The following is a 27,622-nucleotide window of genomic DNA, read 5'->3' as shown; positions in this document are numbered from 1 at the left end:
GTTCTTGTCTGACAGCATCGTATTTACCCTTCCCCCAATTGTAAACCTTGCCCTGTTGCACTCACCTATCCCTCTCCATTACTAAAGTGAAAGTCACAGGATTGTGGTCACTATCTCCAAAATGCTCCCCCTCTAACAAATCTATCACTTGCCCTGGTTCATTACCAAGTACCAAATCCAATATGGCCTCCCCTCTGGTCGGACAATCTACATACTGTGTTAGAAAAGCTTCCTGGACACACTGAACAAACACCACCCCATCCAAACTATTTGATCTAAAGAGTTTCCATTCAATATTTGGGAAGTTGAAGTCACCGATTACTACTACAAACAAAGAACAAAGAAATGTACAGCACAGGAACAGGCCCTTCGGCCCTCCAAGCCCGTGCCGACCATGCTGCCCGACTAAACTACAATCTTCTACACTTCCTGGGTCCGTATCCCTCTATTCCCATCCTATTCATGTATTTGTCAAGATGCCCCTTAAATGTCACTATCGTCCCTGCTTCCACCACCTCCTCCGGTAGCGAGTTCCAGGCACCCACTACCCTCTGCGTAAAAAACTTGCCTCGTACATCTACTCTAAACCTTGCCCCTCTCACCTTAAACCTATTCCCCCTAGTAATTGACCCCTCTACCCTGGGGAAAAGCCTCTGACTATCCACTCTGTCTATGCCCCTCATAATTTTGTAGACCTCTATCAGGTCTCCCCTCAACCTCCTTCGTTCCAGTGAGAACAAACCAAGTTTGTTCAACCGCTCCTCATAGCTAATGCCCTCCATACCAGGCAGCATTCTGGTAAATCTCTTCTGCACCCTCTCTAAAGCCTCCACATCCTTCTGGTAGTGTGGCGACCAGAATTGAACACTATACTCCAAGTGTGGCCTAACTAAGGTTCTATACAGCTGCAACATGACTTGCCAATTCTTATACTCAATGCCCCGGCCAATGAAGGCAAGCATGCCGTATGCCTTCTTGACTACCTTCTCCACCTGTGTTGCCCCTTTCAATGACCTGTGGACCTGTACTCCTAGATCTCTTTGACTTTCAATACTCTTGAGGGTTCTACCATTCACTGTATATTCCCTACCTGCATTAGACCTTCCAAAATGCATTACCTCACATTTGTCCGGATTAAACTCCATCTGCCATCTCTCCGCCCAAGTCTCCAAACAATCTAAATCCTGCTGTATCCTCTGACAGTCCTCATCGCTATCCGCAATTCCACCAACCTTTGTGTCATCTGCAAACTTACTAATCAGACCAGTTACAATTTCCTCCAAATCATTTATATATACTACAAAGAGCAAAGGTCCCAGCACTGATCCCTGTGGAACACCACTGGTCACAGCCCTCTACTACCCTGTGACTTCTGCACCTTTCCAAAATCTGTTTCCCAATCTGTTCCTCCACATCTCTGCTGCTATTGGGGGGCCTATAGAAAACTCCCAACAAGGTGACTGCTCCTTTCCTATTTCTGATTTCAACCCATACTACCTCATTAGGCAGATCCTCCTCGAACTGCCTTTCTGCAGCTGTTATAGTATCTCTAATTAACAATGCCACCCCCCACCTCTTTTGCCACCCTCCCTAATCTTATTGAAACATCTATAACCAGGAACCTCCAACAACCATGTCTGCCCCTCTTCTATCCAAGTTTCCGTGATGGCCACCATATCGTAGTCCCAAGTACCGATCCATGCCTTAAGTTCACCCACCTTATTCCTGATGCTTCTTGCGTTGAAGTATACACACTTCAACCCATCTCCGTGCCTGCAAGTACTGTCCTTTGTCAGTGTTACCTTCCCCACTGCCTCACTACACGCTTTGACGTCCTGAACATTGGCTACCTTACTTGCTGGACTACAAATCCAGTTCACATTCCCCTGCCAAATTAGTTTAAACCCTCCCAAAGAGTATTAGAAAACCTCCCTCCCAGGATATTGGTGGCCCTCTGGTTCAGATGCAACCCGTCCTGCTTGTACAGGTCCCACCTTCCCCAGAATGCGCTCTCTATGTTTTCGTAAAGCCTTGACACTTCATCCTGAGAAAGAAATTTAAAATCCTCCAGAGACAACTGGAAATTTGAGTTTGATAGCAACATTGAAGGGTAAGAGCCTTCAACCCTTCCGAAGGCACTGCTTCACTGCACAATTTTTCAATGTGTTTAATTCTGGAGTTTCACAGAGTTACAAAGTGGTTTCTTGGACATTACTGCTTGGAGGATAGAGGATGGGATTCTCCGTCGGCCAACGCCGAAATTGTGAAAGGCAATTGGCCGGAAAATTGGTCTTGACGCCGAAATCGTGGCCGGTGCCAGGTTCACGCCAAATCGCGATTCTCCGGTGTCTCGACAGCTGCGTCAATGTATTTGCATACCATTAGCTGGCTGACCTGATATTGTCTGGGGCCTCCAGGACCCTCCGTCTCCACTGGGGGGGATTCCTGACAGTGATTTTGTGTTTGGTCTTCTATGCCTTGCAAAGGAATCCACCAAACACCTTGACTTATCCAACCCAGGATCTTTATGGAATCACACGTGGTAAGATAGCGATCTGTTACAGAGCAAGTTATGGAGCTTCTTTGTACACCTCTGGAAGTACACCTAGCACGACTGTTCACCTGTATGTCTTCATACCATTTCCTGCAACCATCTGGTGATGGCCGGATGTGTCTCCACTTATATGAGAGTCCCTGGTCACATGACCAGGGTCTTGAGACTGCATGGTGTGTCTGCACCGCCACGTACTGGTTGGAGGTCGCACACAATTCAACTGTGATATTGCTTACAGGCATATCACCAAAAAGTGGGAAACAGGCACGGTAGTTGATGAGGGAGAGAGAGGAGGTAGGAGATGCAGAGGCGTGACCATGGGCTGCCAGTTATGACACTGGCCGGGTTGGCTGGGGAGAGGGGGTGAAATTGACGAAAGGTGTCCAGACGTGGGCCGCCATTGTTGCGGCCTGCAAGGCAGCCAGCTTGCTGAGTACTGCACTGACCATGCACTGTGGCCTATGGCTCTGCAGAGTGACACCGCATCCACACCACCCCCCAGCCCCCACCCCACCACACCCACATTCCACTCCTCACTCACTACCCCCACACCCCACCCTCTGGCCATACCACCCCCCATCCAGTCGCCACCCAGCGGCAGGCATCACGCGGCCCACCCAAAGGCAACACCCACAGAAGCCCCTATGGTGGGGGGCAGTGGACGGGGGCCGCAGAGCGTGCTGGCAAGGGAAACGCCAGCCGACAGTACCCCTGATGCAGGAAGGATGGGCACCAGGGCCATAAGGCCCCACGGTGTCGGGTACCAATGAAGCCAGGGGTGCGGAGATGGGGGAGGAGGGAGGGGAACATGCGGGGGCAGGGTCCTCAGTACAGACCGGAGCCACCATGTATCCTGCTTGAGCATGAGAGTACGCACCACGCTATCATGTTGGCCTTTCAACACCCCGCTGACAATGGCTAGGCTTCCTCCTAGTCACCATGGCCCTGGGGGATGCACTCAGGCTATATAAGCTGGAGCTGCTCAAGGAGGAGGAAGGACCATGCAGCAGCGGAGCCTTCCCCAGAGGAAGAGGCAGCCAGTGAGAATGGAGAGCTGGCTGCCCAAGAGGATAAGGAGGAAATGGGAAGGAGACATCACATGAGGCCTCATGCATACCACCAGTGCCTGTCCTTCAAGGACCTGTCGGATCGGGCATGCCGTCGAAAACTCCGGCTGAGCAGGACGATAGTGCGACACATCTGCCAGATCACGGCGAAACTGGCACTGCAGAGGACTGGGGGAGGACCTCCACTCCTGGTGGCCCTGGTGATCAAGATGGCAGTCACCTTGAACTTCCACGGCATGGGGTCCTTCCAGGCGTTGCGTGGGGACCTGTCCAGGAGCTTACAGAGCTCAGAGCACAGGTGCATCCATGCGTCACGTTGGTCCTATATGCCCGGTTGGCACAATACATCAATTTCAGGGTGGACCAAGTCCATCAGGCTGTTGAGGCAGCGGAGTTCACCACCATTAGATGTCCCCTGTATAGTTCTCTTTGAATTTGGTCTCTGCAGCCTACTGAGTGTTGGTAATGTAATTTCAAAGATAACGGTGTTTAAGTTGAAAACCTTTAAAGTGTGTGTGTCCCTTTAAGAGGTCAGAAGATTTCAAAATGGCACCACACAAGATTTTTGCATGCTTCAGACATTTGGCGCGAGTTTTATAATAGCAGGGCCAGGCAGGAGAAGGATGTGGTAATACCAGGTATTGCAGTACCTGAGATGTGGATGCCCATTAGCTAGACCTAGGAGTCTACCATTGGCTAATGCACATAGCTCCGCCCTGAGAGGCGGGGTATAAGAACCCATGCCGTCCCAGCTGCTGGGTACAGTTCTAGCTGATTAAAGCCGATTTGTATGACTCTCCTTGTCTCATGAGTAATTGATTGTGCATCAATTTAATCAGCTATTACTTCTGAAAGGATGGACCTCCGCATCAAGCCGGAGTGCCTTCAGCTCAGTCCCCATGCAGACAACTCCGCTGGTATTGTTAAGCACTGGCTGGCGTGTTTTGAGAGCTTCATCGACACAGCCGCCGACACCCCCACGGAAAGGCAGAAGATGCACCTTCTACGCTCCCGAATCAGCCCTGAAATCTACCTTCTGATCGAGGAGACGGAGAATTATGCTGCAGCTATCACGCTGCTAGAAGGACATTACATCCGTCCTCTGAACCAGGTCTATGCCCGTCACCTGTTGGCAACTAGAAGGCAGAGCCCTGAAGAAACACTGGAGGACTTCTATCGGGCTCTACTAGTGCCGGGCCGGAACTGCGGCTGCCCACCAGTCACGGGGAATGAGCACACGGAACTTTTAATTCGGGACGCTTTCGTGGCAGGTATGTCTTCTCCCGACATCCACAGAAGGCTCCTTGAAATGGACATGCTGGGCCTCACTGAGGCACGGGCCCTGGCAGGGTCTATGGACGTTGCGTACAAAAACGCACTGGCTTTTGCTTCCGGGCGCACGGCACCCGCCTGGGCTGCATGGCACGCCGTCGCGGCAGCCCCCCAGACTTTCCCGCCAACCCCGCAGGCCTGCGCCGCTAGACGGCCCGTTTTCACCGCCGGCCAACGCCGCTTCTTCTGTGGCCAAGCGAATCACCCGCGCGCGCGATGCCCGGCCCGCACTGTCACCTGCAATGGAATCTTGTGTCTTCATTCTTTCAGTAAATAACTAGGATTTCAGATTTCTTCTTCTTTAAGTAAAAACGTAACGAGTGGCATTGCAATGTTTGTTCTCATAACTCTTGTCTGTAGGTATTTTGAGCTTACTTCCATGGTTTGTAATGAAATAAGAAATTCATGTAAGGAGGACAACCCAAGTTTTTATGTTAATACAAAACATTTCCCCCCATATACAAGTTACTTTTAAAATAAATTTGGAGTACTCAATTATTTTTTTTCCAATCCACCTAACCTGCACATCTTTGGGTTGTGGGAGTGAAACCCACGCAGACACGGGGACAATGTGCAAACTCCACACGGGAGTTGAACCCAGGTCCTCAGTGCCGTAGGCAGCGGTGCTAACCACTGTGCACCGTGCCGCCCCCATAGAAGTAACTTAAGATTTACTTAACTCCGAGGAAAATATAATTATAATCATCAAAATTAATGGGACTAATTGACAGCCTGGATATTAAATATTGCTGGGTTGAGTGCACAAAATAAAATCTAGTAGGGATAACTATGCGTCTCTTACAGAACCTTTCTAATATCTCTTTCATTAAAATCAATGACATTTTGTACCATCTGAGTTTCGCACATTGTGATGTCACAATCATGGTGCACATCAAGGTTCTACACACAACAATGTGACATTGTCCAGATAATATTTTTTATTTCTTTTGTTGATTATTTTTAGCCATGACACTGAGGAGAACTGTTCAAAATAGTACCAATTGACCTTCACTTGACATGGCACATGGGACCTTGGTGTAAAGTTGCATCCAGAGGCAACTCCTCCAACAGTACTGTACTGGGATAGTCAAGATTTTATGTTCCAGTCTCTGGACCCGCAAACTTCACACTCAAAATCCAGAGTATTGCCACTGCAGCAACGCTCTGGAACAAATTAAAATTAAAATTTGGTGTAATAAATTAAAATCAGTTTTGATATATTTAATGCTTGTTTTTTTGCCTACAGTACAAGAATCGAACAGAAATGAAACAGTATGTATTTAGTGGAGCGAAATAGCACTCATGTTAAGTCTGCAACTACAGTTTGGCAGTTTGGACGAGTGTATTCTACCTAGCCTTAAAAAATATTTAAAGTAACTAAGTAGTAGTCTGCATAACAATATTTTGAACTCAATTATTTCAAAACGAGATTTTTAAATAATATTTCACTGTTCTATAGTTGCTTAATAAAAAACATTTTAAAAATGTTTTTATTCTCCTCATTTTTCACATTTTCATCAAATATACACCCAACAAAAGATAACCAACAATAACAAATACAATAGCAATCCCCCGACCAACAACCCATTTATCATACAAACTCAAACCTCCCCCCTGAATCCCAAATACAAAACCAGAAAGAAAAAGAGAATCCACGGTCATCCCATACATGCATGAGCGAAATTCGCCCGAAACGGCGCGATGTCCGCCGACTGGCACCCAAAACGGCGCCAATCAGACGGGCATCGCGCCGCCCCAAAGGTGCGGAATGCTCCGCATCTTTGGGGGCCGAGCCCCAACATTGAGGGGCTAGGCCGGCGCTGGAGGAATTTCCGCCCCGCCTGCTGGCGGAAACGGCCTTTGTTGCCCCGCCAGCTGGCGCGGAAATGACATCCCCGGGCGGCGCATGCGCGGGAGCGTCAGCGGCCACTGACAGTTTCCCACGCATGCGCAGTGGAGGGAGTCTCTTCCGCCTCCGCCATGGTGGAGACCGTGGCGGAGGCGGAAGGGAAAGAGTGCCCCCACAGCACAGGCCCGCCCGCGGATCGGTGGGCCCCGATCGCGGGCCAGGCCACCGTGGGGGCACCCCCTGGGGCCAGATCACCCCGCGCCCCCCCCACCAGGATCCCGGAGCCCGCCCACGCCGCCTTGTCCCGCCGTTCAAAAGGTGGTTTAATCCACGCCGGCGGGACAGGCAATTTATCGGCGGGACTTCGGCCCATTCGGGCCAGAGAATCGAGTGGGGGGGCCCGCCAACCGGCGCGGCCCGATTCCCGCCCCCACCAAATATCCGGTGCCGGAGACTTCGGCAACTGGCGGGGGCGGGATCCATGGCAGTCCCCGGCGATTCTCCAACCCGGCGGGGGGTCGGAGAATGACGCCCATGGTAACCAATAAACCATAAACTCAACCCCCCCATCTAATGTTCAATGTCATCCAATTCTTGAAAGTGCATGATAAACATTGCCTATGAATTGTAGAACCCTTCCATCCTTCCCCTCAGCTCTAGCTTCACCTTCTTGAGCGTTAGAAATTCCATCAGGTCCCCCTGCCACGCCCAGGCGCTGGGAGGAGAAGCTGACCTCCACCCCAACAGGACCCACCTTCGGGCAATCAGCGAGGCGAAGGCTAAGACATCCGCCCCCGCCCCCGCCTCCAGCCAAGGCTGGTCCGATACCCCAAATATGGCTTCTAGGGGCCCTGGTTCGAATCTAACGCACCATCCCCGAGATTACCTCCAATACCCCTCCAGTTTCAGACAGGACCAAAACATGTGAACGTGGTTTGCGGGGCTCGTCCCACAGTGCTCACACACATCCTCCACCCACTCAAAGAGTCGGCTCATCCTCGTCCTTGTGAGGTGCGCCCCCTATATACCACATTCAACTGTATCAGCCCCAACCTCGCACACTAGGTTGAGGCATTCACCCTCCGGAGCACCGCACACCACAGCTCTTCCTCCCACTTCGCTTTAATCCCCTCCAATGATACCTTGTCCTCCCCCAGAATCCTCCCTTGGATCTTCCTGTCGTCAATATCTTCTCCAACAATGTGGAGGCCAGCACTGTCAGGAAGCTCCTTTCTGGCGAAATCTCGGACCTGCAGATATCTAAATACCTCCCCTTGCCCCAGGCCATATTTCTCTTCCAACTCCTCCAACCTCAGAAAACAGCTCCCCAGAAACAAATCCTTTAATACCCTAACACCCCTTTCCTCCTATCGTGAAAACTCCCATACCACTTACCTGGCTCAAACCTATGGTTCCCCCTAATTGGCATCTCTATTGACCCCGCCCACAACTTAAAGTGCTTCCTCAACTGCCTCTTGATCTGCAACGTCACCACCACCGACGGACAGTTGCTTAAATTAATAAATTAATTTAAAACATTTCAGTGTTATAAAGAAAATTAGAAATTGGTGCAATACGAAAGACGATATTTCCTTGCTGTTCAACCTATTTCCAGCGTATTATAGAGGCAATTAAAATTTTTATCCTAGAAAAATTGTGAGGAACTTTCTTCCATAAAATTGCTTCCCCCTCAAGACAGTAAGTGCCTTAATTTACATATATTATCAGTAATGCCAGTGGCACTGGAACTCTGGGTTTCTCACTTTCATATCCCCAATGCAATCAAAGTGACTTAGACTGAAATTTACAGGCAGCACAAGTCATGTAAGGATCTTACTGTGGAAATAAATATAAGACGAGCGCATTTCACCAAAGAAGCACTAGTACAGTACTGTCACCTATTGCATGCAAGAGGACCTGTAACTTCACTTATCAGTTAACATTGAAGGTAAACACTGCATTCAAACTTTATGCCATAGCCATCAATGTTTGTATTAGGCCATGAAATGATCCTGAAACTACTGCTAACAATGCAGCCTCTGTAGTGGTTGGCCTCTGCTTACTACTGCCTCTCTCTGAGGGAACAAGTCAGTTGGCAGATGAGGCATTATCCTGGCAGCTGGCTGCCACATTCATGCCTAGCTGAGAGGTAAAGAAATGACCAACGATATTGTCGGAATAAACCCTTAGTTCCAATTGGGATTGCAAACCTGCTGTTGGTTTCTCTCAATGTGATCCACTCGCCTCTCTCAGTTTTCCAGCAGAAGATTCAAACTTTTGTAATTAGAGTGGGTTTGTTTGATCATATGCCCTTGCTGAACTTGCATAGCTGCTTTTCAATGCACCAAAGAAGCTTAGGTAAGGGGAGCCTAGCTGTAAAAGAATTGCTTACAAAACATTCTTGTTTTTTTAATAGCTTGAGCTGATAGTGAAGTACCAAATATTTGACGTCTTAAAACATCCTGTAATTCAACATTACATTGATCTGAAGTGGGAAAAATATGGATTGTAAGTAAATATTATGTTTTCTTGTTAATATTATAATGGCAAAGGATTTCCACTTCTTTGATTTCAATTTGAAGATTCAGACCAGGCAACATCCTGGTAAACCTCTTCTGCACCCTCGCCAAAGCCTCCACTTCCTTCTGGTAGTGTGGCAACCAGAATTGTGCGGAATATTCCAAGTGCAGCCTTACCAAGGTTTTATACAACTGTAGCATGACTTGCCAGTTTTTATACGCAATGCCCCGTCCAATGAAGTCAAGCATCCCGTATGCTTTCTTGACTATCTTGTCCACTTGTGTTGTCACTTTCAAAGATATGTGGACCTGCACGCCCAGATCTCTCGACTTTCTATATTCCTAAGCTTTGCCATTTACGGTATATTTCCTCTCTATGTTAGACCTACCAAAATGCATTACCTCACATTTGTCTGGATTAAACTTAATTTGCCATTTCCGTGCCAAGTCTCCAACCTATTTATGTCCTGCTGTATCCTCTGACAATCCTCAACACTATCTGCCACTCCACCAACGTTGGTGTCACCCGCAAACTTACAAATGAGACCAGCTACATTTTCCTCCAAATTGTTGACAAACAACAGAAGCCCCAGCACAGATTCCTGTGGAACACCACTAGTCACAACATTCCATTCAGAAAAACACCCTTCTACTGCTCCCCTTTGTCTTCTGTTACCGAGCCAGTTCTGTATCCATCTTACAACCTCACCCCTGATCCCGTGTGACTTCACTTTTTGTACCAGTCTGCCATGAGGCACCTTGTCAAAGGCTTTACTGAAGTCCATGTAAACAACATCCACCGCCCTTCCCTCATCAGTATTTACCTCCTCAAAAAACTCAATCAAATTAGTGAGGCACGACCTCCCCTTCACAAAGTCACAGCACCACATGCAATGTTCATCTCCTTCCCAGCAGTGTTCACCGCTCTCCCAGTAATGTTTATCTCCCTCCGAGCTCATCTCTAGGCTGGAGAGTACTCACCCCTTCCCACACTTACTCTACCTCTCGACTCACCTTCTGGAATCGCTGGCCAATGCCAGAATCCCTGGCCAATGCCAGAAGAGTCAAGATTGTTGAGGAGTGTGGGATGCGGGTTGAGAATTTTTGTGAGGTGAAAGCACAGGTGAACACTGTTAAGGGGTGAGAGGGAGGGAGTGATTGCCATTGGCTGTGAAGAAGGAGGTGAACATGTCGGGAGGTGAGGGTGGGTTTTGAGCATTGTTGAGGTGGGGAGTTTAACACCGTCAATGGGGGGAGGCTGTGCAGTGCTGTACATTTAAAACAGTCTAAGTCAATGAACGGAAGACAGACCTTAAGGGGCATGTCCCCGGTTCATCACAATAAAAGGGGCGTGGCTGCACTGGCATTGTGATCGCCATTTGGCCTCCTGACTCTGTCCCTGAATCTCTGCTGCGCTGACATTGGTTAGCACTGTTGCCTCACAGCGCCAAGGACCCGGGTTCGATCCTGGAACCGGGTTACTGTTCTTATGAAGTTTGCACATTCTCCCCATGTCTGCGTGGGTCTCACCCCCACAACCCAAAGATGTGAAGGGTAGGTGGATTGGCCACGTTAAATTGACCCTCATTGGAAACATTTTTAGAAAGATGTTCGGAAAGCAGGGGTTGGAGAATTGTAGCTAAAGTGAGGTTTACCAATGACTCCTGTTGGAAGTATAGTTGTGGGCATCATATGAGAACAGCAGTGAATCATAGAATCCCATAGAATATCTACATTGCAGAAGGAGGTAATTCGGGACATCGAGGCTGCAAAAGAGCACCCTACTGAGGCCCACTCCCCCGCCCTATCCCCACCTAATTTTTCGGCAATCTAAGGTGGCCAATCCACCTCACCTGTACATCTTTGGACTGTGGGAGGAAACCGGAGCACCTGGAGGAAACCCATGCAGACACGGGAAGAATGTGCAAACTCTACACAGGCAGTCACCCAAGGCTGGAATTGAACGCGGGTCCCATTGTCAAGGCTTACATATGATGAATCATTACTTGGACAAAGTACCAAAGGATATCTGAAATTCCTGGAATGGGATGAAGAAGCTAAGAATTAAAAAAGTATTCATCTGCCAACAACCTAGGATTCTCTGGGAAGCAACGGAGGAGATTGCTGAGCCTTTGGCTTTGATCTTTAAGTCATCTTTGTCAACAGGAATAGTGCCAGAAGACTGGAGGGTAGCAAATGTTGTCCCCTTGTTCAAGAAGGGGAGTAGAGACAACCCCGGTAACTATAGACCAGTGAGCCTTACTTCTGTTGTGGGCAAAATCTTGGAAAGGATTGTAAGAGATAGGGTGTATAATCATCTGGAAAGGAATAATTTGATTAGACATAGTCAACACGGTTTCGTGAAGGGTAGGTTGTGCCTCACAAACCTTATTGAGTTATTTGAGATAGTGACCAAACAGGTGGATGAGGGTAACGCAGTTGATGTGGTGTATATGGATTTCAGTAAAGCGTTTGATAAGGTTCCCCATGGTAGGCTACTGCAGAAAATACGGAAGCATGGGATTCAGGGAGATTTAGCAGTTTGGATCAGAAATTGGCTAGCTGGAAGAAGACAAAGGGTGGTGGTTGATGGGAAGTGTTCAGACTGGAGTCCAGTTACTAGTGGTGTACCACAAGGATCTGTTTTGGGGCCACTGTTGTTTGTCATTTTTATAAATGACCTGGAGGAGGGCGTAGAAGGCTGGGTGAGTAAATTTGCAGGTGACACTAAAGTCAATTGAGTTGTGGACAGTGCGGAAGGATGTTACAAGTTACAGAGGGACATGGATAAGCTGCAGCGCCGGGCTGAGAGGTGGGAAATGGTGTTTAATGCAGAAAAGTGTGAGTTGATTCATTTTGGAAGGAATAACAGGAAGACAGAGTACTGGGCTAATGGTAAGATTCTTGGCAGTGTGGATGAGCAGAGTCATTTGGCCTCTCATGGATCGAAGTGTCCATGTACATAGATCATTGAAAGTTGCCACCCAGGTTGAGCGGGTTGCTAAGAAGGCGTACGGTGTGTTAGCTTTTATTGGTAGAGGGATTGAGTTTCGGAGCCATGAGGTCATGTTGCAGCTGTACAAAACTCTGGTGCGGCCGCATTTGGAGTATTGCGTGCAATTCTGGTCGCCGCATTATAGGAAGGATGTGGAAGCATTGGAAAGGGTGCAGAGGAGACTTACCAGAATGTTGCCTGGTATGGAGGGAAGATCTTATGAGGAAAAGCTGAGGGACTTGAGACTGTTTTCGTTAGAGAGAAGAAGGTTAAGAGGTGACTTAATTGAGGCATACAAGATGATCAGAGGATTGGATAGGGTGGACAGTGAGAGCCTTTTTCCTCGGATGGTGATGTCTAGCACAAGGAGACATAGCTTTAAATTGAGGGGAGATAGATATAAGACAGATGTCAGAGGTAGGTTCTTTACTCAGAGAGTAGTAAGGGTGTGGAATGCCCTGCCTGCAACAGTAGTGGACTCGCCAACACTAAAGGTATTCAAATGGTCATTGGATAGACATATGGACGATAAGGGAATAGTGTAGATGGGCTTTAGAGTGGTTTCACAGGCCGGCGCAACATCGAGGGCCGAAGGGCCTGTACTGCGCTGTAATGTTCTATGTTCTAATTCAGGCATTAATTTCTCTGAATGTAATGCAGAAAACGTTAAATGAAACTGGGAATTCAAAGTATCGCTAACGCTTGACAGATAAAATAGGCATGGTCTGTATGATCACACTAAACATTTATGTAATCAAATTATATGTACGAAATAGACACTGTCAGTTGTCATATTTTGGCTAAATTATACCTCTTGTTAAGCTGAATAGTGCACAAGGGCTCTAATCATTTTAAAATCAATTTTCAGTTTTGGAGCCTGCATGATTTTGCTGCTAAAGTTTTTCTTTATCATCACTTGGACGATCCTCCTGACAGTAGTAGATTGGAAGTTGAGGCACATTTACAGTTTCCCCAAGGTAAAATTTAAGTGAATTGAGAATGTCACAAAATCACCATTTGAAAGGAAAATGTTTACTGTGATTGTTTTGTGCATTATCTCTATTTATTTGTTGATGGTTTTCATTAATATGAATAAACCTAATGATGAACTTTCATTGACTTTGAATGTAAATCATGGAATATTGATCCACAAATTGCTTTTACATTTAACAATTTAGAGTATCCCCCAGTACGTGTAGCCAGTCATTTTCCAATTATTTGAATGACAAAGCACAGCAACATTAGATATTTTAAATCTATCTCTTGTACAAAGACCAGGCGTTATCTGGTGCAGTGGACATGGTTTGAGTCCCACATCAGGTCTTGATGACGAAGGAACGTGCATTTGTTATATGGCTAAACAGGTTGAGTATCAACCTGCAAATCCCTCCAATTCATGCCAAAGGCAGGCGGAAGAGCCGAAATGATTCCTGGTCACTCACGTGATGGAAAGAACTTTGGAGCCTCTACCATCAGTATCCATAGCTACAACATGCACGTGAAAGTGCACGTTGCAACAACAATTCAGGCTCGCTCTGTACACTGTACTGCACCACCATCTGTATGGCGAAAGTGACTGTCCATGTATCAAAGTTTGAGGTCATGGACCAACCGTCTCAAGAACAGCTTCTTCCCTACGGCCATCAGACTTTTGAATGGACCTACCTCGTATTAAGTTGATCTTTTCTCTACACCTTGCTGTAACTGTAACATTATATTCTGCAGTCCTTCCTTATGTACGGTATGCATTGTTTGTACAGCATGCAAGAAACAATACTTTTCATTGTGTATTAATACATGTGACAATAATAAATCAAATCAAAAAATATATATTATTTTTGTGCTTTTCAAAGCAATTTTGATAGAGACTTGTTATGGGAATAAATGCTTCAGTTAGGCAATGCAGTAAAAACACCAATTGAGCCAGTTAGTGCGGTGGGAAGAGAAAGAAGACAAGTCATGCTGTATATCCAAATAATACAATTATGTTGTGTAATATTCAGACTAGTCCTTAACTCAGATACATTGAAACAACTCAGGTGTGCTCAGAACGTGCAGAGTTACTCAAGAGTTACAATTGTGACTTCATATTTACAGCTGCAGAATTTCCCTGATGCTGATGGAGGCTCTTTACTGTTATTGTTGACCAGTGCAGGATGGCTGACAACCATGGATAACATTAAATGGCCCACTGCCGGAGCAATACTCCTGTTGTTGGAAAATAAAACATCTAATCATTTAAACGTACTATTAACACTGTAAATACTATATAGAGTTGGGAATAATCCACTTCAACCCGCTTTGGCACATTTGGATATCTGCCTGCAAATTTGGATGAAAAATTGTGTGCTAAAGATCTGACTATAAATCTGAATACGCACTGAGCCTTCACCTCAGCTGAGGAAGTGATGGTCAAATGAGTTACATTATTTTGGAACATTAACGAATCTCCAAATCTGAACCCATATGCATAATATTAAGGCCGGGATTCTCCCGGAATTGGCAGGGCGGCCCGTACCGGCGCCAAAGAGTGACGTGAACCACTCCGGCGTCAGGCCGCCCGGAAGGTGCGGAATCCTCCGCATTTCCATGAGCTAGACCGGTGCTGGAGGGGTTGGCACCGCGCCTCTGCCAGCCGACGGGAGTTGGCGCATGCACAGGACCGCTGGCGGCTTTCCTGCGCATGCGCAGGGGGTTTCTTCTCCGCGCCGGCCATCGCGGAGCCTTACAGAGGCCAGCGCGGAGGGAAAGCGTGCCCCCACTGCACAGGCTCGCCCGGAGATCAGTGGGCTCCGATCGGCAGGACCCGCCAGGATGGACCATGTCCAGCTCACGCCAGCAGGACTGGCTGAAAACGGCCGGCCGCTCGGCCCATCGGGGCCCGGAGAATTGCCGGGGGAGCCGCTGCCAGCAACCCCCGACCGGCGCCGGAGAATTTGGCAGCCGGCGTCGGGGTGGGTTTCACGCCACCCCCCGCCAATTCTCCAACCCAGCGGGGGGTCGGAGAACCCCGCTCCCTAGCTCTGGGGCGAGATTCTCCATCGGCCGCCATCGAAAAGGGGGAAATGCACGATTGGGTGGAGAATCGGTTTTGACATCAAAATCGTAGCGGGCGCCAGTTTCATGCCAAATCGCAATTCTGCGGTGCTTCGACAGCAGCATCAATGCGTTCCACTCCGCACGTGGAGTAAACACTCTTGGCATATCATTAGCAGGCTTGACCCGGTATTCTCCGGGGCCTCCGCGATCTTCCACGAAAGTGAATTCCTGACGATGAAGTTCACTTGTGCTTTTAAAAATCGTGAAACTGGCGCTGTGGCTAATGAGGGAGAGAGAGGAGAGGCGCGACTGTGGGCGGCCCGTCCTGACGCTGGCCGGCCTGGGGTGGGGGGGGGGGGAGTTTACGGGGGAAGGACCAGGAGGCTGGGGGCTGGGGTGATCCCGCCATGGGACTGGTGCAGTGTCCAGGCATGGACCCCCATTGTCGCACTCTGCAATGCAGTCATCTTGCTGCGCACCCCACTGACTCCCCACCTTGGCTCCTGGATCTGCAGGGTGCCACCGGCCGTGGACAACATGGTAGCACAATGGTTAACACAGTTGCTTCACAGCACCAGGGTCCCAGGTTCGATTCCCGGCTTGGGTCACTGTTTGTGCGGAGTCTGCATGTTCTCCCCGTGTCTGCGAGGGTTTCCTCCGGGTGCTCCAGTTTCCTCCCACAGTCCAAAGATGTGCAAGTTAGCTGGATTGGCCTTGCTAAATTGCCCTTAGTGTCCAAAAAAGGTTGGGTTGGGTTACGGGGGTAGGGTGGGATGCTCTTTCCAGGGGCTGGTGCGGACTCGATGGGCTGGGTGGCCTCCTTCTGTATTGTGGATTCTGTGGTTCCATATGGGTGCCCCATCCCACCTTTCTTGCACCCCACACTCAGCCATACAACCTCCTCCCGAACCGGCTGGCACCCACCGCCGGGGCATCTCGCGGTCCAGTCAGGGCAACGGCCACATTAGCACCTACAGGGGGGCCCAGATAGGGGCCGCAGTGCATACTGCTGGCAAGGGCAGCGCTAGCCGATGATATCCCAGGCAGCAGGAATGGATGCCAGGGCCAGAGGCCCCAATAGGCCGATCAATGGGCTGCGGCGATGTGGGGGAGGGGGGGGATGGGACATGCGGGGACAGAGTCAGCAGTGCTAATCGGAGCCACTGTGTAGCGCATTGGACCTATTTGGGCACGGGGGTACGCCCCATGCTAACATGTCGGCCTTTCACCCCCCCCGCAGACAATGGATACTAGAATACCACCGGCAATGGTGGCATTCCTCCTAGTCACTGGGGGATGCCTTGCAGCTGTATGAGCTGGAGCTGCTCGAGGAGAAGGATGATGCAGCAACAGAGCATGCAGCAATGAAGCGTGCAACAGCGCGACAGGAGGCAGCGGGTGAGGATGGAGAGCCGGCTGCCCAACAGGCTGAGGAGCAGGTGCAAAGGAGGTGCCGCATGAGGCCTCATGTGTAACGGTCAATCGAGGACATGCCGGACCAGGCATGCCAAAGAGGACACCAGCTGAACAGGGAGAGAGTGCGACACATCTGCGACACAGGTGCATCCACACCGTCATAGAGGCCCTATATGCCCAGTCAGAATGTGGGGAATATATATACTGTGGAATGAGAATGAAAGATGAAGCTCACTCCACAGTATAAATATTCCCCACATTCTCTAACTGTTAGCTTTGACGAAGAGTCATTGGACTCGAAAAGTTAGCTCTTTTCTCTCCCTACAGATGCTGCCAGACCTGCTGAGATTTTCCAGCATTTTCTCTTATGCTCAGCAATTAACTCTGGTGCTCCGCATTGTATGACGACATCTGACTCCTGACAACGGTAGACCTTTCCACCATCCACCAGGGTGATCCCCACATACGAGCTGGCCATTCCATCACACGGTCCCAATGGTTCCCTGGGGTGACGGAGGTGGGGACGGTGGGGGTGGGACACCAGAGCAGTGAGCACTGGCTGAGCTCTGAACTGCGGTCCCTGATCCAAGGCCACCCCCAACATCCGCCAATTTCTGCGCCCCCCTCTGCGGCCGGCCCATGCCAGCCCACCCCTCACACCCATCTGGCAGAGCACTGAGGCTGGTTGTAACAGTGTGAACAGGTGTTTAATGTGACAACATATTTCTCCCGTGTCTGCATGGGTTTCACGCCCACAACCCAAAGATGTAGGTGGATTGGCCATGCCAAATTTCACCTTAATTGGAGAAAAAAAATAATTGGGTACTCTAAATTTTTTTTTAAATGTGACAAAATGTATACAGAATGGTTCCCCAGCCCCTATCGCTAAACTGTGCCATGCACCTGTGCCAACTTAACTGGTGTGTAATTCCCTTGCCTTCCGGGCCCTCACACTAGGTTTAGGTGTATCCCCAGGTGGTACATCAGGAGTGGAAGCAGCCTGCTGTGATTCCCACCCGACAACCTGTGTCCCCTTTGTCGGGCGTCTTCTGGGGCGACCAGGCCTGGATGGGCATGGCTGCTGCCCGGGTGTCTCAGGTGTCATGGTACTTTCCTGTTCTGCCGAACCAGTGTCAGGACCGACAGCCCAGGGTGTTCCAGCACCTCCCCTGCAGGTCACCGGCATGGGCTCCATAACCTCAACCTCCCTCGTGGTGCCCGATGGCCCCTGGGCTACTCCATGGGACGGGGTTGCGAGCGGAGCTAACCCCTGAGGCTCCCCCACAACCTGCCGCTGCCAGTCCTGGAGGCCCGGGTGTTTTGGCCAGGGTCGGCATGCTCGTGGCCATGGGGCGCAGGGAGTGGACCTCCTCTGTCTGGGACTGCGCTACATCACGCTGCAACTATACCACCACCTTCTGGACCTGTGCCACATTATAATAATAACCTTTTATTGTCACAAGTATGAAGTTACTGTGCAAAGCCCCTAGTCGCCACATTCCGGCGCCTGTTCGGGTAAGCTGGTACGGGAATTAAACCCGCGCTGCTGGCCTTGTTCTGCATCACAAAACAACTGTCTAGCCCACTGAGCTAAACCAGCCCAGTCAGTGACTGCACCATCTCCCTCTGGGATGGCCACCTCCTTCATAGAATCACAGAATTTACAGTGCAGAAGGAGGCCATTCAGCCCATCGAGTCCGCACCGGCCCTTGGAAAGAGCACCCTACCTATGCCCCACGCCTCCCCCATATCCCCTTTACCCCTGTAACCCAACCTAACCTTTTTGGACATTAAGGGCAATTTAGAATGGCCAATCCACCTTACCTGCACAACATTTGTAAGGTGATGAATGCTCGCTGACAAACCCTCATGTGACTGCATCTGCATGATCAATGGGACCGTCTGTTCCAGAAGCCTGAAACCCATCTTGATGGCAGCCAGTCCCTGGGATCGGCCTGCCCTACGAATGTCCACCCCTTCAGTAATCCCTACCTCTACCTGATGATCTGGAGCATCTGGGCAGTGAGTACCAGGGAATGTCCCAGGAGCCTCTTCACTAAAGTGCCCAACCAAGGCGAGTGTCTCTGGGATGGTGGAGGGTGCTGGAGACAGCTGTGACGGGAAATCGGTGTCATTATCTGACTCGAGCTCCAGGATGTACTGGGTTTCGGGCATATGGATCACCTCCGTGTTGGTGCCGTCGCCGCTTCCGACATTCTGGCTGTGGCTGGGGGACACCAGAAGGGCCTACCCCATCACCAGCGGGTCCTGCAAGACACAAGACAAGACGCATGATCAGACCGCGGGCTGGCAGGGTGGTGGGGGTGTGAGGGTGAGGGTGGTGTGGGGGTGAGGGAAGTGTGAGGATGAGGGAGGTGTAGGGTGAGGGTGGTGTGGAGGTGAGGGTGTGGAGGTGAGGGTGGTGTGGGAATGAGGGTGTGGGGGTGAGGGTGGTTTTGGGGGGGTTGACAGACGTGGTATGGGGAACCACAGCTCAGCGGGGTCTAACTTCCTTGCCCAAGGCCGTTCTCTAACCTGGAGACTGCACATTCCTCGGTGCCCCTGCCGCAGTGAAGGGCCGCAGGTCCGGCCGTGCCCCTCCAGCCTTCTCCCGCTCCCTGCGGTTATGAGCGGCCTTCTCCTGGGCGAGGAGGAGGATAACAGAAAATGCACAATGTTAGACAGTTTGACGACACATGCAGCCCAGGGGGTGGGTAGATAGTGGCTTCAGTGGCCAGGGCACCCGGCCATGGTGGCTGGTATGGGTGCCGGCATGTGTTGCAGGGTGGGGGTTCGGCCGCCCTCCTGGTGGGTGGGGAGTGTTAAGGGTGTGTGGGATAGGGCTTGGTGCCAGTGCACAGTGCTGTCTACGCACCCTGGCTGCCCTGAGGAGGTTGTGCAGCTTTTTACGGCACTGCAGGCCGGGTGTTTTTGGTGGCACTTACTTTTCTGCCACCTGAGCCCAGGAATGGGTGACGGCTAGCAGCCTCCTTCCTGGTCTGGGGTACAGAGCGGCCCGCCTCTCATCCATGGTGTCCAGGAGGGTCTCAAACTCTGCGTCGGTGAATCATGTGGTCGCTCTCCTTGCTGCCATCTTGTTGGCTGGGATGTGGGGAGTGAAGTGTGTATATGCAGCTGTCGTGTGTCAGCCTCCTGAGTGTCAATCGTGAATCCAGCACCGTCTCTCATTGGAATTGATTGTGTTCCCCGTGGTGCCGTGCTAGCCCCTTAACCGTCTCTGAATCGGTCCAGTTTTGCTGTCGTGGAAATCCACGAATCCTGCCCCGGCATCAATACTTACGGCTGGATTCTCCTGCCCGGCCCACAGCAAGTACGCCATAGCTCATGAAATTGGTTGTGGTAGCCCTATTGCCCTATTCATACACATGTCAAAGTGGTCAAGTGTACTTTACGCCTGTGCATGCCGGATTTCAGTATCTGAATTATGTTAGGATCCTGAATGAAAAACCAACTATTTTTAATTTGTAAAACTGTGAAGAAATGTTACTGCACCACTCGAGTGATAACAGTCACCCATAGGTATATTTAATGTTAAAACAAACTTTAATTTAAACACAGAACTAACTAAATTAGCAACAAAGAAATATCTTTACAGTTAACAGTCACAACAGTTTTTAAGTAAAAGAGAAAATCTTAACTTACTTCCTAAACCTGTCACTATATTCTAATTAAGCAAGCCAATATATTTCAAAAACCACTCATTGATAAATTATTGATTTTGGTTACAATGAGCACAAGAGCCTGCTTTTCAGGTGTTGTTCAACAGAGTTCTTATGCACTTTTAATCAAAAAACAAGCTTTATTCTACGAATTTAGTTAACATCTGTATGAATACACACGGTAAGAATTAGTATCAACTACAAACATAAAGCCCCCACACAGTTACAGTAATCAATGTATAACCCTTAATGAATCCCCCCTTTAACTGTTCCAATTTAATAACAGGATCCCATAAACCTTTTTACCAAAACTGTAGGTAAGTATAATCATTGGGTTTCTTCCTTGGACTAACTGTTTAAAATTGAAAATAGAGAGACAAGCCAAAATACTTCTCTGTCTGAGTTTATAGCAGTCAAATATGAAAACGAAAGTAAAAACTCAGAGCCACAGCCCAGCTCCATCCACACAATGACATCACTGAAGCCATGTGATAAGACAAAAACATTTCTTTAAGGGACACTCCCATGACACCAGGACCTCTCACAATACCTCTCACAAATTATCTACACCACAGGGCTCCTTCAAGTGTAAACAGTATTCCATTAGCTAGCTATCTGTAAAAAGTAAATGGTTCTCAAGATCTATTAGCGAACACTTCACCAGCAAATCAATGATTATCTCACTTTTACATCACCTTAATCACAGCTCTAGCAGTCATGCTGTCTGAATGTATCTTTTCCAGGTTTCAATAGCATTTCTGCAAAAAGTATAAAATATGACAGTTTCTTACATTCATTACAAGTATGTATGCTGAATTTCACAATAATTAGTTCCTTTGGGCATCAGTACCTTCAGTTCAACTTTAATGAAATGAAAATCGCTTATTGTCACAAGTAGGCTCCAAATGAAGTTACTGTGAAAAGCCCCTAGTCGCCACATTCTAGCGCCTGTTCGGGGAGGCTGGTATGGGAATTGAACCGTGCTGCTGTCCTGCCTTGGTCTGCTTTCAGAGCCAGCGATTTAGCCCTGTGTGCTAAACCAGCCCTTGGAACCAGTTGCGCATGGGACACCCACTAGAAACACGACCCCCAGGGCCCCACTGTACTGCCACCACACTCGATCTGACCCCCCCAACCTGAATTCCCCCAACACCCCAGCTTGACCAGACTCGCCATCTCGGTCTGACCCCTCTCTTAACTGAACCCTACCCCAACTTCCTGGACTGATGCCCCTCCAGGACTTACTACGCCCCGCCTCGCAGACCGATGACCCCTCCCTGTGTCTCTCCCACGACCCCCACAACCACAGTCTGACATCCCCTCCCAACGACTGGGTCCGACCCCCTCCACCTAAACTTGCTAACTTACCTGCTCCCTGTAAATTGTCCCTTTAAACCCCCCCCCCCCCCTTTACAGCAGCTACTGCTGTAATAAAGGAGAGTGTCTTACCTCTGCGCCCCTGTTACTCCATGATCATGCTGCGGGGACACTGCTTCTGTCTCACCCAGCCTGAGTATGGAAGAATGGGCAAAACAGACAATTATAAATCCCAGCGCAGATAATTTGATGAGAGTGGCAATCCACCAGAGATTGCCACTCTGCAGAAGTGAGGGGGCAGGGGGTTAAAAGTCCAGGACTTTATGCTTTCCTTTTGATGCACTACCAATTACGACGAGACGAGAGTAGAGAGTAATCGAGGTTTTATTAAGCAGAGATGTGTTGCCTCCTACAGCTGCTGCCGAAATGGCTGCAGCTTGGTGAGCACACACATTTATACTCCGCCTACTAGGCGGAGCCAGCAGGCAAGTGTCTACCCCCGTACCTGTAGTACAGGAGCCTTACCGTATTACTTCTCATATACATCATAAATACAAACAGTGGTGATGACCACATTCACCCCCTGTTAAAAAAGAGTCCAGCGGGGGGGGTGGAAAAACTATTTACATGTATGTGAGCATTTTTAAAGTGTACAGTTTGGGGAAAGTTCTAAAATTTAGCCGGTCGGGTGCCTTGATCCTCCGTTGTGAGCGCCGCAGTGATGCAGGCACCGGCTTGGTCACCGGTGACTCCGGGAGCGTGTGGTCCTCATCTTCATCCCCGGGTGGAACCAATGGGAGGACGGATCGTCCTGGAGCGGAGGCTGTGGTGAAGTGCGCTGGGGGGGAGGATGGATGGTGCCGGGGCAGTTGGGGGGGTGGGTGCCAGGTCCCTGAGGGAGACTGTGTCTTGGCGACCATCGGGGTACGCCACGTAGGCATACTGCGGGTTTGCATGGAGTAGCTGTACCCTCTCGACCAACGGGTCCGCCTTGTGGAGCCGCATGTGCTGGCGGAGAAAGGTCCTGGAGCTGCCAGCCACGGTTGGGAGCGAAACGCCAGAGGTGGACTTCCGAGGGAAGGCAAGGAGACGTTCATGGGGGGTTGCATTAGTCGCAGTGCAAAGTAGCGATCGGATGGAGTGGAGGGCATCGGGGAGGACCTCCTGCCAGCGGGAGACTGGGAGATTTTTAGACCGTAGGGCCAGCAGGACGGCCTTCCAGACCGTCCCGTTCTCCCTCTCCACCTGCCCGTTTCCCCGGGGGTTGTAGCTGGCCGTCCTGCTCGAGGCAATGCCCTTGTTGAGCAGGAATTGACACAGCTCATCACTCATAAAGGAGGTTCCCCGGTCGCTGTGGACGTAAGCGGGGAAACCGAACATAGTGAAGATGCTATTGAGGACTTTGATGACTGTGGCAGATGTAGCCACTTAAAATGGCCAACTCCCGATTCAAAATGGCGAACGGCAAAGGCTGATGGGAAAATCAGCCAACAAGACAAAAACGAGCAGCTGCAGGTTGGCTGTGTATTTACCTCTGGAAAGGCCAGACAAGATCGATACCAGCAACCATCAGCATAACAAAACACCAGCCATCTGCATACTAATGAGCAATCCCGCTGGGCATAGTATGAGAAGAACCCCAGGCATCGTTTGAGGGCCTTGGGGCAGTAGGGGAAGGGGAGTTCCATGAGGAGACGCATGCGTTTTGGGGGCTAAGCGGTTGGTGCTGAACACGCACTTCTCCTTGTTATATGTTAGGTTCAGGAGTTTGGCGATGTGGAGAAATTTGACAAGGTTAGCGTCGTGGCCGCAGATGGTGACGTTATCGAGGTACGGGAAGGTGGCCCGCAGTCCGTACCGGTCAACCATTCAGTCCATCTCCCATTGGAAGACTGAGACCCCATTAGTGACGCCGAAGGGAACCCTAAGGAAGTGGTAAAGGAAGCCGTCTGCTTCGAACGCATTGTATTGGCGGTCCGCCTTGCGGATGGGGAGCTGGTGGTAGGCAGATTTCAGGTCCACTGTAGAGAAGACCCGGTACTGTGCAATCTGATTGACCATATCAGATATGCATGGGAGGGGGTACGCGTCGAGCTGCGTGTACCGATTGATGGTCTGACTGTAGTCAACGACCATCCTGTGTTTCTCCCCAGTCTTTACAACTACCATTTGGGCTCTCCAGGGGCTGTTGCTGCCCTCAATGATGCCTTCACGCAGCAGCCGCTGGACCTCCGACCTGATGAAGGTCCTGTCCTGGGCACTGTACCGTCTGCTCCTGGTGGCGACGTGTTTGCAATCCGGGGTGAGGTTTGCAAACAGGGAAGGTGGGTCGACCTTAAGGGCCGTGAGGCCGCATACAGTAAGCGGTGGTAGGGGCCTACTGAATTTCAGAGTTAGACTTTGGAGGTTGTACTGGAAGTCCAGACCGAGTAGCAAGGCAGCGCAGAGGTTGGGGAGGACGTAGAGCCGGAAGTTGCTGAACTCTACGCACTGGACGGTGAGGGTGGCGGTGCAGTACCCCCGGATCTCCACGGAGTGGGATCCGGAGGCCAGGGAGTAATGGGGTGTACCGCGAGGGAGCAGCGCCTTACCGTATCGGGGTGGATGAAGCTCTCCGTGCTCCCGGAGTCAAGAAGGCAAGGTGCCTTCTGGTCATCGACTTTCACCGTTGTTATCGCGGTTGCGAGGTTGTGTGGCCGGGACTGGTCGAGCGTGATGGAGGCGAGCTGCGGCTGGTGTTGGTGGACCCCGGGCTGGTCGGCGGCGGTTACGGGCGATGAGCGGCCCAATGAGGTGCCTGACGAGCAGGGGTCCTGAGGCGCCATCCAAAATGGCGCCGAAGATGGCGGCGACCACGGGGCGCACGTGGCTGGCGGCGTTAAAGATGGCGGCGCCCACGGGCCGCAGGAGGCCTGGTGGGGGAAGATGGCGGCGCCCACGGGCCGCACGTGGGTTGCGGAGATGAAAATGGCGGCGCCCATGAGCCGCACATGGGGGTGCAGGATCAATGGGGCTCATTACAGCGGCGATCGACTGGGCCTGGCACACCGCAGCAAAATGTCCTTTCTTCCCGCAGGCCTTGCAGATTGCGCTCCGCGCCGGGCAGCGCTTGGGCTCCCCGGGGTTGGCTGGCTGCCGCACGGCGCAGGCTTGGGTTGGCTGGGGGCGGTCGCTGGTGGGGTCCAGGAGGGGGGCGCCATGTGGTCGGGAGTGTACGCTTGTACATTACGGGAGGCTACCGTTAGTGAGGTCATGAGTTTCTTGATCGCCGCAAGATCGAGTGTACCCCCTTCTAAGAGGTGCTGGCAGATGTATGCCGACCCTATGCCCGTAACGAAAGCGTCCCTGATTAAGAGTTCAGTATGTTCAATGGCCGAAACTGCCTCGCAATCGCAGTTCCTCGCCAGGGCATGCAGGGCACGCCAGAAATCTTCCAGTGACTCACCGGGGAGTTGTTGCGCGTGGACAGGAGGTGCCTGGCGTAAAGTTTGTTGATCAGCCGGATGTAGTTCTATTTCAGAAGCTCCATGGCCTCAGTGTAGTTGCGTGCGTCCCGGCAAAGGGGAAAAATATCGGAGCTCAACCGTTTGTACAGGATCTGGAGTTTCTGTGCTTCTGAGGGTTGATCGGTTGCTTATCCGATGTAGGCCTCAAAGCAAGCTAGCCAGTGGTTGAAGGCATTGTCTGCTTGAGGGTGCAGCTGCAGGCGATCTGGCTTGATGCGTAGCTCCATTGCTGTAAAATCTCTGCTTAATAAATTGATGCACTATTAATTATGACGAGACGAGAGTAGAGAGTAATCGAGGCTTTATTAAGCAGAGATGTGTTGCCTCCTACAGCTGCTGCCGAAATGGCTGCAGCTTGGTGAGCACACACATTTATACTCCGCCTACTAGGCGGAGCCGGCAGGCAGGGATCTACCCCCTGTACCTGTAGTACAGGAGCCTTACCGTATTACTTAGATAAGTCCCCGGGACCTGATGGGATTTATCCTAGGATTCTCTGGGAGGCCAGGGAAGAGATTGCTGGACCTTTGGCTTTGATTTTTATGTCATCATTGGCTACAGGAATAGTGCCAGAGGACTGGAGGACAGCAAATGTGGTCCCTTTGTTCAAAAAGGGGAGCAGAGACAACCCCGGCAACTATAGGCCGGTGAGCCTCACGTCTGTAGTGGGTAAAGTCTTGGAGGGGATTATAAGAGACAAGATTTATAATCATCTAGATAGGAATAATATGATCAGGGATAGTCAGCATGGCTTTGTGAAGGGTAGGTCATGCCTCACAAACCTTATTGAGTTCTTTGATAAGGTGACTGAACAGGTAGACGAGGGTAGAGCAGTTAATGTGGTGTATATGGATTTCAGCAAAGCGTTTGATAAGGTTCCCCACGGTAGGCTATTGCAAAAAATACGGAGGCTGGGGATTGAGGGTGATTTAGAGATGTGGATCAGAAATTGGCTAGCTGAAAGAAGACAGAGGGTGGTGGTTGATGGGAAATGTTCAGAATGGAGTACAGTCACAAGTGGAGTACCACAAGGATCTGTTCTGGGGCCGTTGCTGTTTGTCATTTTTATCAATGACCTAGAGGAAGGCGCAGAAGGGTGGGTGAGTAAATTTGCAGACGATACTAAAGTCGGTGGTGTTGTCGATAGTGTGGAAGGATGTAGCAGATTACAGAGGGATATAGATAAGCTGCAGAGCTGGGCCGAGAGGTGGCAAATGGAGTTTAATGTAGAGAAGTGTGAGGTGATTCACTTTGGAAGGAATAACAGGAATGCGGAATATTTGGCTAATGGTAAAGTTCTTGGAAGTGTGGATGAGCAGAGGGATCTAGGTGTCCATGTACATAGATCCCTGAAAGTTGCCACCCAGGTTGATAGGGTTGTGAAGAAGGCCTATGGAGTGTTGGCCTTTATTGGTAGAGGGATTGAGTTCCGGAGTCGGGAGGTCATGTTGCAGCTGTACAGAACTCTGGTACGGCCGCATTTGGAGTATTGCGTACAGTTCTGGTCACCGCATTATAGGAAGGACGTGGAGGCTTTGGAGCGGGTGCAGAGGAGATTTACCAGGATGTTGCCTGGTATGGAGGGAAAATCTTATGAGGAAAGGCTGATGGACTTGAGGTTGTTTTCGTTGGAGAGAAGAAGGTTAAGAGGAGACTTAATAGAGGCATACAAAATGATCAGGGGGTTGGATAGGGTGGACAGTGAGAGCCTTCTCCCACGGATGGATATGGCTGGCACGAGGGGACATAACTTTAAACTGAGGGGTAATAGATATAGGACAGAGGTCAGAGGTAGGTTCTTTGCGCAAAGAGTAGTGAGGCCGTGGAATGCCCTACCTGCTACAGTAGTGAACTCGCCAACATTGAGGGCATTTAAAAGTTTATTGGATAAACATATGGATGATAATGGCATAGTGTAGGTTAGATGGCTTTTGTTTCGGTGCAACATCGTGGGCCGAAGGGCCTGTACTGCGCTGTATTGTTCTATGTTCTATGTTCTATGTACCACACCTTTCAAGCATCTCTGTTCAAAGTGGGCATTGACATTGTCTTTATTCATTTAAAAAAATGTCTTCTTTAAACAGTTCAATATGTCTATAGTTAGTTGGTGAAGTTGTGGGTAGCTCTCACTCTGCCATCAAGTCCATTTGCCTGACAATGGTTGGTTGGGCTTTAGCCTCTTCCTACCCCCAACCCCCTGGGAAGAATATCTCCCTCACAGTCTCCAGCATTAGATCTAGGTTGGCACAGATGATGTGAGGGCCAGTCCTCCTCTGGGTGCCAGGCCTCCAGTTCCCCTGAGATATCTCACTTCACTCTGGTAAAGTGAATGGCATAAATCAGTAGAT

The 27,622-nt window shown here is 50.1% G+C and overlaps 1 protein-coding gene across 1 annotated transcript in view; it reads left to right on the top strand.

The window, feature by feature from the left end:
- Window positions 1-14,058, top strand: part of LOC140385163 (uncharacterized) — a 223,332-nt gene extending 209,274 nt beyond the window's left edge. The window contains exons 9-11 of the mRNA XM_072467026.1: window positions 6,200-6,225; window positions 9,219-9,310; window positions 13,185-14,058. Of these exons, the coding sequence (XP_072323127.1) occupies window positions 6,200-6,225; window positions 9,219-9,310; window positions 13,185-13,308 (242 nt within the window). The 3' untranslated portion in view covers window positions 13,309-14,058. The remainder of the gene's footprint in view (window positions 1-6,199; window positions 6,226-9,218; window positions 9,311-13,184) is intronic.
- The last annotated feature ends 13,564 nt before the right edge of the window (window positions 14,059-27,622 follow it).

Source organism: Scyliorhinus torazame, chromosome 11 (genome assembly GCF_047496885.1).
Source record: "Scyliorhinus torazame isolate Kashiwa2021f chromosome 11, sScyTor2.1, whole genome shotgun sequence".
Lineage (NCBI taxonomy): Eukaryota > Metazoa > Chordata > Chondrichthyes > Carcharhiniformes > Scyliorhinidae > Scyliorhinus > Scyliorhinus torazame.
This window is presented reverse-complemented; position numbering and strand designations above follow the sequence as displayed.